Below are 17,600 nucleotides of genomic sequence, written 5' to 3' on the forward strand. Positions count from 1 at the left end.
GACTGTACCATTTTCGAATAGTCTCATGCTGAAATCATACAAATGTATGGCGACATAGTCAGATTAGAAAATTCATTTAAAAAAACAAATGAAATTGTTTAATGACAACTCCACAAACCCCATTCTAAAAAAGGAAAGAAGGAGAGTGAGAGACAGAGATGAGGGAATGTCACTGGACAATGCACTGGAGTTGTCAGAAAACAATTTCATTTGCTTTTTAAAAGAATTTTCTAAATCTGCATATGTCACCATACATTGTGTATGATTTCAGCATCACTTTATTACAAAATGGTGCAGTAAAAGAACTTTAAAATCAAGTCAGAAGTAGCTGGGAACATGTAGAACAAGAATCAGTCAGGTACACGCCTGTTAATGAGGTACACGCCTGTTAATGAGGTGCACACCTGTTAATGAGGTGCACACCTGTTAATGAGGTGCACACCTGTATTAATGAGATGTCGAGGCTCAAAGGTCTGAGCTCACTGATTCTGATTCTGAGCCCCATAGAAAAATCTACTTCTCTGAACCTGATATGATGACTGCAACCATGCACAGACATTCATTTGAGAGAAATATCTCAACAACTACCGGATGGATTCATGTGAAATTTAGTTTCATACATTCATCTTAAGACCCCAATGAACTGAAAGTGTTGCTTTTGGTTCCTCAGGTCAGAACTGAAGAACGTCTTCATAGATCTACAGCCAAGTCCAGTTGGTCCAGATTGAACTGTTCTCAAAGAAAGACGCCCCAGACGACTGAAACAACACTTCAAAATGCACGTCAGGTTTTTGTGCCAACGCATACCTGTTACATATTATTCGCTGCATATGGTCAGTTATGTTCGCAGTATCTGGAACAGTGTGCTTAACTTATTATTAGACACTTCAGTGACCGCAACGCTTCTGTGTAACACTTCTTAAATAATATCTGATGTGAAAATAAAAACTTGAAAAGATAAAAATAAAATTTAAATTTGAAAACTGATACTGAGCTCACTGATTGGCTGAATATGGTCACATGGTCGATCACGGCTTTCCTCGTTAGTATAGTGGACAGTATCTCCGCCTGTCACGCGGAAGACCGGGGTTCGATTCCCCGACGGGGAGGTGACTTTTTTTTTTAAAGGAGGTTGATTTCATACATATTGAAAATGTATTTACATTCCTTGCAAATAATTAATCAATATTTTTAAGAACGTCGACCAATTATCACGATGACGTCACATGATCACACCTGAAACAGGTGGTAGTGCCCTGCAGAATGCACGTGTGTGTTCTGTGATGATGTTAACGGTCCAGATAAAGAACACACCGTCTCTCCTCTCGGTTTCTTTATCAATGTTTCGTGAAGGTGAAAGTTTGTTCATCAGAAACACACACACACACACACACACACACACACACATCAGCTCAGACTGACTTTAACATGTTTATTGTACAAAGTACTGCAGAGTGGAAAAAGCTTTTCTACACACACGCAGTAGATTTAAAAAACACCTGAAAAAGTGAAGTTTGTTAATGTAATCTGTTACATTGTTACCGTTAATGTTCGCAGTATCTGAAACAGAACAATACATTCTAACAACAAGAGCAAAGCTTACACTGCATCCGTCCTCAGCTTCACGGCCTCCTCCTCCTCCATAAAGTGCATTTTAACACGGTGAAGTACAGGCGTATTTATTCCGACAAAGAACCTGCAAACAATTTACTGTATCGACGGCTGCAGGATGATAATCAGTCACGAGTGTCACATGAAAAACCAGAGCGGCAGCTTCAGAGGGAACTGACAACCATTTATTTTTCTGGGTTAACCACCGTGCATGGTTGAGATCGTCTGATTGTGATTAGTGGTGGTTTGTATCTCAACCCCAAAGAGGAACTTAAATATTTCTTAATTTTTCTGAGCCCCATAGAAAAATCTACTTCTCTGAACCTGATATGATGACTGCAACCATGCACAGACATTCATTTGAGAGAAATATCTCAACAACTACCGGATGGATTCATGTGAAATTTAGTTTCATACATTCATCTTAAGACCCCAATGAACTGAAAGTGTTGCTTTTGGTTTCTCAGGTCAGAACTGAAGAACGTCTTCATAGATCTACAGCCAAGTCCAGTTGGTCCAGATTGAACTGTTCTCAAAGAAAGACGACCCAGACGACTGAAACAACACTTCAAAATGCACGTCAGGTTTTTGTGCCAACACATACCTGTTACATATTACGTAGACACTTTAGATTTTATTTTTTTGCAGTAACGTATTTAGTATGTGTTGTGTTCTGGCTTTGTTTATGCCTGCAGAACAGAGACACACAGAAGTTTAATTTGTTCTCTGAGCGAGCGCCGGCCTCGATAAAGCAGAAAGTTGGATTAATTGTCGTCACCGGTGGTTCTGCCTCCAATGACATGTTGTGTTAACACTTTTCTATAAAAAATCAGTCATGCTGAAGTTATTGGTTATCTGTTTTTAGAGCATAAATATCTGTGCTCTGCTCCTGGTTCTTCAGCTTTTGTTACACTAAGAAAGCACATTTTTCGAAGCAGGTTGATAAATTATATGAAGTGTTTATTATTGAAGACTGACTGTTATTCACCTCTATCACTCTCTAAAGACACATCCATCCCAGCTGTTGATGTTACCAGTAACTTGTTAATGAGACATGAGCTATAACACGATACTTGTCCTTTATCTGGGCATGTCATATATGTATGTGTCTGTATTATATGTGTGTGTATGAGACAGAAAACACACAGTTCAGACGATAACAAGCACGATGTAATCCGATGAATAATATAAAATGTCCTGTAACTCATTTATTGTCTGTATGAGAGCCATGAGAGTGTTTGCCAAGACGAGACGTCGAGTCCAGCAAGCAGAAAAGAAATCATCAGGCTGTTTGAATCAGTGATAATTAAAGAAATATTTCTCTCTCAGAAACTGGACTGCTTTGATTTCTGCTTTTGTTTTGTTCTTGTTCGATGTCCAGACTTTGTCCAACATGAAACAACTAATCAAAGACTGACAGAGACTTTTCTATGTGTCATTTTCTTCCTTAGTTGTTTCCTTGCTTCAGAGCGGAGGCTACAGTTTGTTTAAGTGTCCAAACTTTGGCATACTAATGTAATGTAATTACTTTTTGATCAGAAAAATTCAGTCTGCTCACCGTCCAAAGTTTCTCCATCTGCACGTCGTTTCATCAGGTTCCATTTATTATATACAAGTCTGCTTTCATTAACATGAGCCGTCGTTGGTCCACTTGGCACACATCAAGCCACAGTCATCTTTGCGTTTCTCAACAGTCTGTGAGTTTGAAGGAGAAAACATCGTAGCTCATCGATCGTCAGTGTGGCTTCAACTTCTCCATCACATCGCTCAGATGTGAGATCAGAAGGGAGTCACACTGCTTCCACCTCAAACACGTAAAAATGTTCATCCACATGTTTGAACTTGAGAAGTTCGACCATTCAAAGAAGTTAAATTAAAAGTATCGAGCATTTTAAATCGAGCTGACCTTCTTATTCACTTCACAACCTCTGTGTCTGTGAAGTCAATGTGGAAGTGCCAAAAACTGCAGTTCCTCAATGTCCACTTTAGGCTGGCTGCAGAACGAGTCAGTCTCCATAAGTCCCCATGTTCAAATGTCCTTCACAGAAAAAATAATCATGTTTACAGCCTGGTGCCATTACCTGTATCATCTCTTCCTCTGTTGGCGTATTGTCAGATATCACTGTCTATAAGCTGACGGTGACACAAAACGTAACATCACTTGACCCTGAAGCGTTTTTTTGCCTAAACTGGTCATGGCGATTTTCACTCCTAAAGTGTCGACACGGCAGACAGAGGATTTAATGCGGCGATGTTCTGCCAACAGAAAGTGTATTTAAAGACATTTTCCAGGGAAAGCACTCATCACAACATGTCGGAGAAGAACTAGCTCTTGATTCCCAATACAAAGACCAAAGGAAGAATGTTCTCATGCCACTGGAGATTAACTTCATGGCCACTAACTGCAGAGGCACTTTGAAGTCTGTGGATCATACCATGTTTAATCCGAGAGGTGCTTCAAAGTCATAAAAGGCTGTCGCTTGTCGGATGGTCAAACAGCTTTGTTTTGTTTCTGACGTCAAAACTGGAGAAATCCACTAAAATAGTTAAAGTTGAAGGGTTTTACGTGGTGCAGCCTTTTCGGGTCGTACCATCGTGGTGCCAGAGCTCATTGGGTGTTGCACTTCATCAGGACAGCTGCATTTTGCCATAGGGTTGTACCATCATGATCCAGGAGGGTCCTAAGGCTTGAGGGATGTACCATCATGGAGGTGGAGGGGTGTTGTTAGAAGTCATAGGGTCGTATCATCATGGAGGTGGAGCGCAGGGAGTAGCTGGGGCCCCTGAAGTGATGCCACTTGATGCCGTTGAGCTTCCTGATGTTGTGGCCGATGGTGTAGTAAATACCGTTCAGGTTGGAGAAACCACAAGCGTCAAACCACCAACCTGATGGAGAGAGAGGACAAAGAGGAAGATGAGTGCGAGACAAGGAGGGAAGAAGAGAGAGGGAGAAAGGACGAGGAAGGAGAAGAACAAGAGGAGGAGTGAGGGAGAAGAGGTGGAAAACAGGAGAAGGAGGATGAAGGAGAGGAAGCAGTCTTAGGGAGGAAAAGGTGAGGTGTAAAATTAATCTATCTCGTTTCCTCCTCTCCTCTCCTTCTGATTCCCTCTCTCCTATCCTCTCATTTCACCCTTTCTACTTTTTGCTGTTGTCTCCTTTCTCTCCTCCCCTCTCATGTTCCTCCTCTCCTCTCCTCTCCTTTCCTCTCCTCTCCTCTCCTCTCCTCTGCACGACAAACCAACAAATCTTCATTTCTAAACAATAAAACAGATCCTATGTCAAGGCCTTTCATAACGAACCAAATGAGCATCGACAGGGACGTGCTGTGGTCACGCTTTAAAGAAGCCGACATTATTAGCCACAGGTTCTAAACGTGTCCGTCTCCTGACATCAGCTGTGTTTTAAACATCAGCAGACAAAATGTTGGATTCTTGACAAAATAAAGAACAAATAATAAATGTAATAAATCCTCCATGACACAAAATATGTGACGTCCAGAGATCTGTTTATTTTGTGTGTTTTCCAAAAAAGCTGTCACATGTGGCTGAAAATGATTCTAATATTCTCGAACACAACAAGATTTTACATTCAGTTCTTCATTATTTTTTAAACGTGGGTGTAATTTTTTGTTAGAATTGAGGGAAAACTGTACATGTGTATTTCAGTCACATTACCTCTTTAGTTCTCTGTCCTGATCTTTTCTTTTATTCCTCTTTGTTAATTTCTTTTTTCACCTCTGCCACTCGTTCTTTCTCTTTCTTATTGAATGACTAATGGTGACCACTCGAGTCTTTTCCTCAGAGAGCTCCACATTTTGCTGGAATGATTAACTTAATGGTCGATCGCGGCCCGTCGAGGGGAGCCTGAGCAGAACTAAAGAGCTGTATGTCTTGGCGTTGACACAAGGTGAAGGGTGACGGAGTCAGATGTTTGACAGAGCTTTTTGGGGAAAATACCATTTATTTGGATCATCCAACAATAAAAAATGTATTTTTGGAGCCATTGCCTATTTTCTTATTAGGTGTGATTTATGACAGAGATGTGATATTTAATGACTCTTAAAGCCCGAATATTAAACACATCATTTCTGAGTTTCCACCCGATGAAATCACAGGTGAACACGATATTCACCAGAAAAGAAGTTTGCTTTCCAAAAATGTCTTCTGATTTCTAAAATGTATTTGACTTGGACGATGGAGCAAACCCCAGAGAGGAGAGAAGAGGAGAGGAGGAGAGGAAGAAAGAAAGGAGAGGAGACCTTAGACTTTTAACCAAACCTTTATTGGGCTCCTCTTTCATTCAAAGCCTGTCCCCAGCACCTACCTAAACAAACCATCGCCCTTCACCTCCTCCAACAACTTCTCGATACATTGCAGAGACTTAAGCCCAGTTTCCTGGCTGAATCTGGCGGCAGTCTCCTCCTCCCTCACATTACAGCTGAGTCACTCTGAGCATTTCGAACAGTTCTCCGGGCATTGACATAAAAAAACGGAGGTTTGTGAAGTGTCAGATTCAGTTCTTTTCTACGTGGTTGCTCACCTCTACTGCTGCTGAGCTCGGGAAACCATTTTCGTGTCTTTGAAAGACGCTTCTGAGATTTGTTCGTTCAGATGCACCTGTCTGTGCAGAGACTGAATGTCCTGAAGTTTGGTGCTTTACACCTGAGAAGAAATGTTTAAATCCTGAGGAGAGACAGTTTTCTTTCCAACAACTCATTGCAAATGTGTGATCTGTGTAGAGGACAACAAACAGATCATCCAACACCAGGCCTCTCCCTACTAACACGTGAACTAAATGCTCCTCTCAGAAGAGTTACAATGCTCCTGGCTCCTTACTTGGCAGAACCAGATAAAAAGTTCACTGATGTGTGCACAGTATTCCTTTTTGCACCATACTTTGGACCAAAACAAACAAACCAAAAGAAAAATCCTCCCTAAGACCCTGAAACCAAAGTTTAAACGGTGCTGACAGCCGAGGACACTGAACAAATAAACCAGAAAATGCTATCCTGCCCCAGCTCAGGATCCAGGTGTAGAGGAGAGGAGAGGAGAGGAGAGGAGAGGAGAGGAGAGGAAAGGAGAGTACCTCCAGTGAGCATCAGGGCACATTTGCAGTGGTCACAGTTGTCGTTGTCCTGATCTCGGGTGCTGAATCCGGTCCCATGGGTGCTCAGGCTGCTCTGCTTCCCCGCTGTGCCGCTGTAACCTCTCAGATACAACCTGAGCGAGAGGAGACAAGGAGACAAGATGAGTTATGGACTGACTGAATGAGAGGAGACCTTTCAGTGCTGTAGATGTATATGTGGAGTTACTGTGCGTACATGTGTATGATGTGTATGTGACTGTGTGTATACCACATGTTCACATATGTGTGTGTGCATGCATAACTGTGTTAGTGACTGTGTGTATTTATGTGTTTATGTCAGCAGAGCTGCGAGGATTAATCCATTAACTGAAAAATAAATCACATTTTTGATAAACAATCATCATCTTAGGTCAACATTCTTTAATAATAACCATTATAGTAATTAACATTACATAATACACTGATGAGGAGTAAGGTCAGAGCAGGCCGAGTGAGACAGATGACGACCGTTAGTGAACATCTGTAGTTCAAAGTCACAGCGCTGTTGTGCTCTATATCACTGAATCTATAGATGACAGGTTCATGTATTGAGGTACAAAGTCCAACATTGTGCAGTACTTGAGTAAATATACTTTTCCACTGGTGTGTATGATGACATGTCTGAGTCAGTGTGCACCTGTACTGCTGTCTCTCATTGGCCAGTGTAAACCGGTCGTAGTGGGAGTAGGCGGAGTTTCCCTCCCAATCGTTCAGCTCCACCCTCAGAGAGTACTGACCCTGACTGGTCATCAGGTGCAGAGCTTCATTACCCAGCCAGTGCTCTCCTAACACGTCCCCGAAACCCTGCAGGAGGTAAAGAGGAGGTGAGAGAAAAGATTTTAATTATTTGTATTAATTTGTTATTCCAAGCGCTCTAAAGACACACACTGACCATCTTGTATTCCCTCCAGCTTCTCTGGAAGTCCACGCTGCCGTTAAACCGCCGCTGGAAGACTGTCCAGCCTCCACCAGCCGTGTCCATGTCACAGTACACCTTCAAGAGATAAATCAAGAATAAACAAATCATACATATGACTGAAATGTATTCTACTGAATATAATTCTCTCACTTGAGAAGCTGACAAAAAGAGATTTTTGGCATTGCTTTCAGTTATTACTCGATAAATAACTGACTCATTTTAAAAATAGTTTTTCTGTTGATCGACTCATCGATTAATCGTCTACTTGTTTCAGCTTTGTTGTGTATAACATGCATTTTCAATCTTAACAAATCAAAACAAAATGTTATACAAACTGTTATAAAATGAAATATTTATCAGTCACGTCTCATCTCAGAGTGTCAGTGTGTTAAAGAAGACGTGACTGGTCGCGGGTCGTCGTACCTGCACAGGTTCAGACCTGTTGCTGATGTAGATGTGATACAGACCACTGACGGAGTGACCGGCCCGGTAAGCATCTGCACAGTCTCTCCACAGCTTTGTTCTGGGAGGTGACCCTGAACACACACACACACACACACACACACACAGACAGAACAGTATATTATATATGGACTAATGCAGTAAAATCCGATTGCTCCTATTGGCTGTGTGTGTGTGTGTGTGTGTGTGTGTGTACCTGTAGTCGTAGCCACCATGTTAATGAGTGTGTGGACAGACTCCATCAGCTGAACCTGCTGCCTCTGCAGAGCCGTGTTGTTGCTGCTGGCGACTCTCAGCTGCCTCTCTAAAGCCTCGATGGCCGTCATCTGAGTCCTGACGACAGCCTGCGAGACAAAGATTTACTCCTGTTACCGCCAGCCTGAGCTACATACATCAGATTTATAACTATAATGCACCTCCTGTTTCTCCATGTGTGTGTTCATCCATCAATGAACGGAGAGTCCTGATTATTCTTTCTCTTTTTCTTTCTAATTATAGATTTTATGTTTTGTTTGAATTAGATTTTTTATGTTTACGTCAGCCAGCTGAGACTGAAGCGGTTTGAATGAATAAATATGAATAAATAAATAAATCTTCTGCACACTTAGATCTGTATAATTTACATTTATGAGGTCAGACACTCGGTCTTCATCTTGTGAACTGAAAGCGTGGCCTCATAAATGTGAAACATGCTGACTTGATTCACATAAAAACACCCCTAAAGTAATCCTCACAATATTTATTATATATATATATATGTGACATAATAAAGTTCATATGTACGCAGACAGCTGTCCAAACAGCCACTGTAAAACATACAAATGTGATTTTTTTATTGGCTGTACCTGCAGTCTGTTCTTCTCCTCCCTCATGTCCTCCAGCTCTCCTTTCTGCTGAGACTCCAGCTTCTGAACTTTACTCTCCAAACGACTGAACGAGAAAAAACAGAGAGAGGAGGAGAGTGTTGGAGTCACCTGCACACCTGACCACACAGGAAGGGGAACAGCTGGTGGATATTGTACCAGGCCTTTGTAGGTCTTTTTTAATATGCATATAAATCTATCTGTCCATTTTCTGTAACTGCAAACTCCACACAGAGGCCCAGCCGAAGGTCGAATGAGGAACATCCTTACTGTGAGGAGACAGAGCTAACCACTTCAACGAACGCCCCCCTTTTTTGCAACCCCCGCGTGATCGAAATGTCTTCAAGTTCCCTCAGGTTGTTTCTTTTTTGTCATTGGATTGCCTCCACAGAGAAAACACAGATTTGCACGATACGTGATTGAGCTGTTTTCCACTGTAAATCAAATAAATTCATTTATTTCTTATGATGATCAAGATATTTCCAAACAAGCTGCAGAGTTGTTTGGTTTGCCCGATACCAGAACAACGTGTTTCAAGGTCTGGAGCCTGGCAAGAATTTGGTGTTTTTAAAATCCAATCCAACTTTATTCATAAGACAGATCTAAAACACAGACAGTTGACCAAAGTGCTGTACAATCACAATGGAGCAAAAACCATAAAGCAACACAGTAAAATCATGAAAACCATAAAAACAAACACAAAGGTCAAAAGAGAAGAAAACGACAGTAAAAAACACAAATACCAGTTTAAAAGACAAAAGGATAATAATATAGAATAAGAGAATAAAAATGTGTAGGGCCTGACGTCCAGACTTTAGGGGCAACAAGTTCTACAAATTCAATGCCAAAGGTTTGGTTATTTTTAGGCACAAAGACAACTCTGTTTGGGGAAACACTGAGTTTTTGGTTTTGGTTCTTGTCAAAGTTGTGGCAGATTCATTCTAACAAAAACAAGCACGTGATTAAAGAGTCGTCTTTGCTGACCTCCAGTGGTTTAACTTCTAACCTTGCTGCAGTGATGTACAAGTGTACTCCAGGACACTGACATCTCAAAGGTGAAACAGGCTTGAAACTTTCAGCCATAGAGGACAGCAAAACACCGTTTGGAAACCATTGTGCTTTGACATAACAACATTGATTGTTGGAAGAAAACGAGAACTGTTCGTCTGGTCAACAGGTGGAGACGACACAATTGTTTGTTTTAACCATCAGTAATCATTATGCAGACTGTCCTGGGTTTGTTTGTGTTTCGTATTATGTTTGGTTAAATCTTTCGTTAAAATAAAAACACAAGCAAGTATTGTTAAATTCAGTTTATTGGTTTGTTTCTGGTGTCAGTTAATTCAATTAGCATACCCACCATGTGGTCCAGGGACAAAAGGAGGAGGCACCCCTACCACTTCCTATATTTATACCCTGGATGACATCATTAGTGATGTCACTCGGTTAGCCCAAGTATGTGGGGGTGAAGGTAAACTAGTTTAAGTGTAATTTAGGTTTATTCATGATCTGATTTAAGTTTGGTTACAATGTTGTAGGTCATGATAAATCAGGTCAAAGTGTTTCTATTGTGAGGTTTGTTGTAAAGTCGCAGTATCAGAACAAGCAGCGCTGTGACCTCGACCAGTGTCTGAGTCTGAGGTGGTGCCTGCTCAGAAGAGTCAGGTGTAGTGAAGTGCAAATGATAAGTGGATGTAATTTGAGTTAAGTTTTGTTGAGTTCTTCCATCTTAACTGACTGTTTGTTTCTTTTGTGCATATTTTATCATTACATGTGTTATGGTAGCACTTTTTGTTAATAAACCCACTACAGCTTTATTTCAACAAATTTCCTCGAGTCGGTCTTCTACTTCAGCCACTCTGGCCAGGCCTTTCCAACAACCATCAACTGACTTCCCCCCCTTCCTTGCTTCAGTCAGGTGTTACGTCCCAGCTTGTGAGGTGAAAGGAAGCAACATAAAACCAAAAATACAAGTTAACATAAAGGTTAGCATTCACAATCCACACACAAGTGTAACACCGAGGCGAGCTCACCACAAACAAACCAAGCTGCCTTGACTGTCGGGCTGTCTAGTTTAAATAACGATGCATGGGATTGGAAAACTAACAATGGGCGAGTCGGCGGCAGCCGTAATGACAGGGGGGTTTGACACTTACATGTAAACATACATCTTGTTAAAATTTAGTTTCAGTCCTTTAAAAGCAAGTCCGCTGTTAAACAATCCTTCAGGTTAAACTGCACAAAGATAGAAGAGGCAGAGATACTTGTTTTTACGTAAATAATGCCTATAAGACATTCTGGGACATGTAGGAAATGACTAAATTACAAAGAGGAGGCAGGTTAATGGAAATTGTGTTCACCATGCATGTCATCACAAAATAACTCCTGGAGTGCATCATATTAACGATGCATGTGTTTGCCAGAGAGAAGAAACAAATCAAAACTATTCATACAAAAAATCTGTCCGTAATGGACCAGAGGTTGCAACTCCGGAGTTTCTCCCTCTTGTTAAAGAAGCCGTAAAACAGCGAAATAAAGATTAATTACCCAGTCATCATTCTTTCTGCCAGAGCGGACCGCAGTCCACGTTATCTCTGCAGCTGAACCATCAGTACAGCTGCTGAAAATAGACTCTGACCCACAGTTAGATCAACAACGTACGAGCCAAATGAATGAAACTTGATGAAGGAGTGGCAGCGGCTTCAGAGGGAAATGTGGGACACTGAAAGTGACTGAATGTCCAGTTCACGCTCACTTTTCTGGCTGAGTGCAGAGCAGAGAACAGAACGTGTGGTGGGGGGTCTGCAGGAGTCGGGTGGGAAAATGTATCTTTTCTAAAGTTTCCCAGAATAAGTCATGATCCATGTGTGCGTTTTAAATTAGTTTACAGTGGTGAAAAGGTGTCAAACACACACTATCTGCTGGTGGCCATCATCAGGAGAATACATTATCCAGAATCAAATATCTCATTACCTATATGTAGGCGTCTTCTCAGCAGTTTACAGTGTTTCACTTCATGGAGGGCTGCAGCTTTGGAAGTGCGTGCAGGAGATCCGAGTTATTTTATGTCTAGAAGTTCAACTTTTTTGGCTTTATGCGCCACTGAGCATTTTCCAAGATATCTAGTGTTTCTTTAATAAATACACTGATAAGTAAAATAAGTAAACTGACATCAGATTAATTCAGGCTCCTCTATTCTCCCTTAGTTCCGTAAAGAATGAATATGAGTACATTAACATCCAGAGAAGTAATGTGAGATGTGTTAAATAGAACATCTGCGGCTTTTCTAACCAAACTGTACGACGTGAAGTCCAGTTTGTGCTGACGTGTAGCTGACAAGAGTCAGACACGATCCTCCATCATCCCCTAATGTGTGCAGCTGTATCATGTAGCTCCTTTACACCTATGAGTATATTATTTCACATCGGTAGGCGAGACTTTGGTCATATTAAGAGCTGAAACACATTATCAGCTTCTGGTTCTGATCACTTCAATATGCTGACCTGCACATGAATGAGGAAACTTAATTTACTGAGATGTAGATTGATGGGGAGTCAATGATCGCTGCGGTTTGTGTAGCGTGTGTTTCATATTAGGATTTCAGATATCTTAAATCATAACTTTTTAAGATTTATGCATCACAGTGCGTAGCTGTTTAAAACCACAAAAAAGAAAGTAAAAAAAAAAAGAATATTTCTAAACATTTTAATTTATGAGTCCAGTGTGTTTAATAAAGCATCTAACTTTTTTGTAGTACGTCAAGACTGCAAGAAAAACTGCACAGTGAAATAGATTTGACTTATGAGCTCTGTCCAACTATGTCTGTAACCGTTTATCCTCATCAGGGTCATGGTGCTTCATCACAGGACTACATACAGACAAACAAACATTCCCATTCACACCTACGTCCAGTTTAGAGTCATCAGTTAACTCGCATGAGCGTGGGAGGAAGTCGGAGTACCTGAAGTGAGCCTACGCACATGTGGGGAGAACATACAAACTCCACATAGGAAGAAAACGTCTTGCTGTGCCGCTCGCTCTGTATTTATGATGATGTATATATATTAATCTGAGTTACTTTAAAGGTCCAGTGTGTCAGATTTAGAGGCCTCAATTTAAAGAATATGGCAGATATTGAATATTATATGCATAACTATGTTTTCATTAGTGTACAGTGTTTTTGTTACCTTAGAAAGAGACTTTTATATCTACAGACGTTTCCATGGAGTGTAGCCCAGAACGGACAAATCAAACACTGGCTCTAGATAAGGCCTTCTGCAATTCTTGCATGTTTTGTAGCCAATGTATTTTCCTCATCCCACTAGGAAGGAGAAGGTGAGGTAAAGACTTTGTAAAGACTGAGTGTGTTGGACATGTACTGTATGTACACAGTGTAATGTCTGCTTACGGGAACTGAACCAAACTAGCTGAAGTGTAACTTGTAGTCTTTGTCCCATTTTATCCGGAAAGAATTAAACCTCACAGCACTCATGTTTTATTAGTTTTAGTCTTTGGTGAAATTATCCGACACTATAGCAGCCTCAATCATTTTAATATGTCATCAGTACAAAGAGATGATTTTATTGTAGCAACAGTTTATTAAGCCAAATGAAATTCTGGTGTTATGTACACAAAATAATCAGAACCAGAGGCCCGTTGCTATTGTGAAAACTAGGATTAGGACATCCAGGATAAGAGACTGAGCCGAGCTCAGTGAATCCAAAACAAGAGCATCCAGGCTTAATTGGTTCCACAAAGACCAAGCCAGGATTAGCAGACGCAGATTCATCAAGCCAGGTGAAACCTATCCTGGATAAGTGTGCGCTTGTGGCTTCCTCAAATAGACCCTGCCACCGATCACAGATTCACTGATTCACCATGGCAAGGAGAGCGGCTTACTTTTCTCCGTCGGAGGCAGAAATCGTCATGGAGGCATACGAAGAGGTAAAAGACATAATTCAAAAGAAAGGCAACACTGCCACAGTGATAAAGCAAAGAGAGAAATTGGGCAAAGTCACACAGGATTATCTGAAAAATGCTCTGTCACCAAAATAACTGTTGTTCTGCACTCTAGACATTAACGCACACGTCTGCTCATGAGCTTAATAATAATAACAACAACATCTACTACAATACCTCATCTTCTCAGGCATCATCTTCTTAGTCAACAGGTCCTGATGGAGAAGCCCAATCACTTCTAATAGTGGCTTGCCTGAGGAGCTAAGGCTGCAAACTGGCTCGTATGGAGGCAACATATTGGCAATATAGTTAGGAGCCAGACCTGCATAGGCTTAAACTTGACTAGTAAAACCTTAAAATCAATCCTGAAATGCACAGGGAGTCATCTGTTAAAACTAGTTAGACGTCGAGCTGCTGCGTTCTGGACTAGATGGAGGTGTGAGAGTGATTTACTGTTGATGCCAAAGAGGAGTTTTCAAAAGATACAAGTGTGAACAGGTTAAACTGAGATATGATGGGAACAAACTGAACACACAGACAGAAACTCAAGCGTGAAGTCGAGTGAGTAGCGTGAGGCTAAAACATCCCCTGAAATTCACTGTAGCTGCTGTATATGAAGATAAACACACTCTGAGACAAGTATGTTTATATCCACTGACACAGAGACGACACACTCCTACAAACTAAAGTAATAATGTTTCCTCCTTCCCTCACACACACACACACACACATACACACACACACACACACACACTGTTTGTATTATATCAGTCACTGTAAACAAAGAACATGCTTGATAATTACTCTGCGTGTTTCACCGTCCAAGTTCACCTCACAATGAAAAATAGTGAAAATATTGTGATTGCAAATATCGACGTGTCTCACAGCAACAGCTGTGGACGTATTTCCATCATCTCTAGTGACTTTGCTCGTATTTCAAATACTCTCACTTGTTAGTTGTGAAATCGCTGATAAGCCTTGTTTCTCGAGGGGGGGGGTCAAGTCATATTTTGAACAGAGGAGAGTGGATTTCCTAGAAAGTAGTTCATATTTTTTTTTGTGGTAATTTTTCATCAGACACAATGATTGTATTTGTAAATGTCTCAAAACATGTCCGGAGAGAATTTTATCATTAAAAGCTATTTATCAAACTTCTTTCAACTTGAAAACCCCCTCGAATCGTTGAGACCTCGGATGCTCAGAGACACGTTTTGGACAGCTCATACTGTACTGCTGATCACGATGAACATTATTTTTTATTTATTTCTCAAATGTCTGAGTATCTGAGTATTAACATCTTTTATTGGAGACTATGTCAACATACCTGGGTATGTTTCGACACCACAACCTCCAAAGTACGAGAGCGCCTCGATACGTGGTGCACGCATCAAGGTGGAATTAAATTCTCCTTGATGGCACCTTTCTATCTATATTCTTTAAACTTGTTAATATTATCAGTCATACACACTCTACACATGATATTCATACTGTATATAGTGTCATATACACCTCCCTCATTCACATAAGGAAACCTTCTACATAAACCAGATTTATTTCAGCATCTTTTGCACTATTGTCTTATTCTGTCTACAAATGTTACTGTTGTCTATGTGTATATATAGATCAACATACAGCATAAACGTAAGCTATGTGATCACTTGAGAGCCGCTGTTAAAGGTCACTCTTGGGGTTTATTCTTCTTAATGGTCTTATCATGTCTCACATCCAGCAGGGCTCTAGACTCGCACATTCAGACCTGAGGCAGAAACATTTCTACCTGTTCTTGGCTCGCAGCTGACTGATCTCAGACGTCTGCAGCAGCAGCTCCTTCTCCAGCTTGTTGGTCGACAGAGAGTTCTCCAGAAGCTGGATCTCCATTCGAGATGTTTGGTTCAGCACCTGATGGAAGACACAGCGTTAAATCCAGGAAGTCTGCTTTCAAGTGTAGAGATCAGAAAACTGTTACCTTTGCTTCGACCACGTTGAGTTTGCGCGTCTGCTCCGCTGTGTGCGTGAGGAGGTTTGTTCCGATCTCCAACATGGCGGCCGTTTGGTTGTGAACGACATGCGGCGGTATGTTAGTGATGTCCGGCTTAATTCTCTTCTGAATCACGTTCTCCAGCTGTGAATGGAATAGATCAAAACAACAGAAAGTCAAACTGCCTCCACATATTGACATTTCTTTCCAAAGCGTACAGTAATTTTCATCAGTTTCAAATGGGAGAGGTGAGCTGTGTTGAGTCTTTCCAGAAACTCTGCGTTACAATATGGGTGCAATATGTTTTCTGAGCCCTGAAACCACCCACTCAGTGCATCAAGTTCACCAAATTAAACATGTCAAGAGGTCCGGTATATAAAGACGCAGGTTTCTCCATCTCTGGGAATATCAACTGATGCCAACTCGCACTGCCATGCTGTGACCTTTAACCCCTGACAAATAAATAATCCATCCACCCGGCCGTCTATTCAACCCCTCGGACTCCACGTATTCAGGATATCAGTGCCACTGAGAAGTTCAGGGAGTTGATAAATATACCGCTGCACCAACAAACAGATTGGTCCCAGTGGGACGGCTAGTTACCATTGAGACTGTTTGATGAGTCACTGGGAGGGGAAGTCACATTTGAGATTCAAATGAGTCCCAACTCTATTTAATCATCACAGTCATTTTCACTATGAGGAGCAGAAGAAGAAGTTATGGAGGGAATGTATCACTTCATTAAATCAAGTGATAAAAAACGGAGGCGCCAAAATCATCACTGTGTTCTCAGAACAGTGTGTTCTCTCCAAGGTGAGTAATAATAAATGTTATCTGGCCTGGTCTGAAAATTTTGTGAAAGAGACTTACTAAAAACATTAAACTGTCCTGTTATTTTGATGAATCGTGGATATTCAGAGACATCAGGTCACATAAATCTGTTTCATCCGTCTCAGCCTGCTGGTGTTGCAGCACTGCTCGTGTTTATCACAGCCAGACTCGACAGTTCAGCATTAATCTGCATGTTATTTGGGCCATTCCTGAGTTCAGACAACGAGCACGAATTCTCTAATTATTATCAGTAAAGAGCATTGTGCAAACATTCAGGTAGCAGCTTCTCATTTGTAGCTGGAGGCAGGTCATATCAGCTGTTACTAATCAGTGTTGCTTCCATGAGTCACTTCATGCAGGCAGGCCAAAATGAAAGTTGTTTGGTTAGAGTGCTTTTTGCAAGTCTGGTCCCCCGTCAGTTAGTGTTTCCTGCAGTGGTGCCCTCTGTGGTTGGGGTTGGGGTTAAGTTATGGTTAGGTGTAGCAGAGTAAGGAATGGGCCAATCTTGGAAACCACAGGCTATCCTCTTACAACGATTTAGCCTCTGGGGGCAACGGCTAATGTGTCTGGGCTTCTGGTGTAGCCAGAGGATGTCCGTTTTCTGAAGATCTCTTCTGCAGCTCAATTAAGAACTTGATAAGCAATAATGACGAGAAAGACAAATTTTATAAACTTCAATAAAAGCTAGAAAAAAGTTATCGTTATTGGACGATAGCCGATGGGTTACAATGTTGCATTTGCACACTGTGTTGCAACCAAAGTCCCCAAACTCAAACTTGGTCCCTCGTCTGCAGATTTATAGGCACATATCTGTTTATAGAGATTAGGTAAAGGAGGCCCACTTTTCTTCAG

General features: G+C 41.2%; 1 protein-coding gene and 1 non-coding gene across 12 annotated transcripts in view; one reads left to right on the forward strand and one right to left on the reverse strand.

Annotated features, from left to right (window-relative positions):
* Positions 1 to 1,037: 1,037 nt before the first annotated feature.
* trnad-guc (transfer RNA aspartic acid (anticodon GUC)) lies at positions 1,038 to 1,109 on the forward strand. The gene has a single exon. It is a non-coding gene; the product is annotated as a tRNA-Asp (tRNA).
* A 1,687-nt stretch (positions 1,110 to 2,796) lies between these two features.
* Positions 2,797 to 17,600, reverse strand: part of angpt4 (angiopoietin 4) — a 158,404-nt gene continuing 143,600 nt past the window's right edge. For 10 of the 11 annotated variants that reach the window (XM_027279247.1, XM_027279250.1, XM_027279248.1 and 7 more), the window contains 9 exons: positions 15,906 to 16,061; positions 15,717 to 15,838; positions 8,963 to 9,047; positions 8,314 to 8,461; positions 8,079 to 8,191; positions 7,629 to 7,730; positions 7,374 to 7,540; positions 6,698 to 6,831; positions 2,797 to 4,497 (listed from right to left, as the gene is read on the reverse strand). In XM_027279247.1, coding sequence (XP_027135048.1) covers positions 4,337 to 4,497; positions 6,698 to 6,831; positions 7,374 to 7,540; positions 7,629 to 7,730; positions 8,079 to 8,191; positions 8,314 to 8,461; positions 8,963 to 9,047; positions 15,717 to 15,838; positions 15,906 to 16,061 — 1,188 coding nt within the window. In that variant the 3' untranslated portion in view covers positions 2,797 to 4,336. Of the gene's footprint in view, positions 4,498 to 6,096; positions 6,274 to 6,697; positions 6,832 to 7,373; positions 7,541 to 7,628; positions 7,731 to 8,078; positions 8,192 to 8,313; positions 8,462 to 8,962; positions 9,048 to 15,716; positions 15,839 to 15,905; positions 16,062 to 17,600 lie in introns of those variants that run through there. The other variant, XM_027279252.1, reaches the window with a different exon arrangement.

The sequence above is a fragment of the Larimichthys crocea genome, chromosome VI, assembly GCF_000972845.2.
Source record: "Larimichthys crocea isolate SSNF chromosome VI, L_crocea_2.0, whole genome shotgun sequence".
In the NCBI taxonomy this organism is placed as follows: Eukaryota; Metazoa; Chordata; class Actinopteri; family Sciaenidae; genus Larimichthys; species Larimichthys crocea.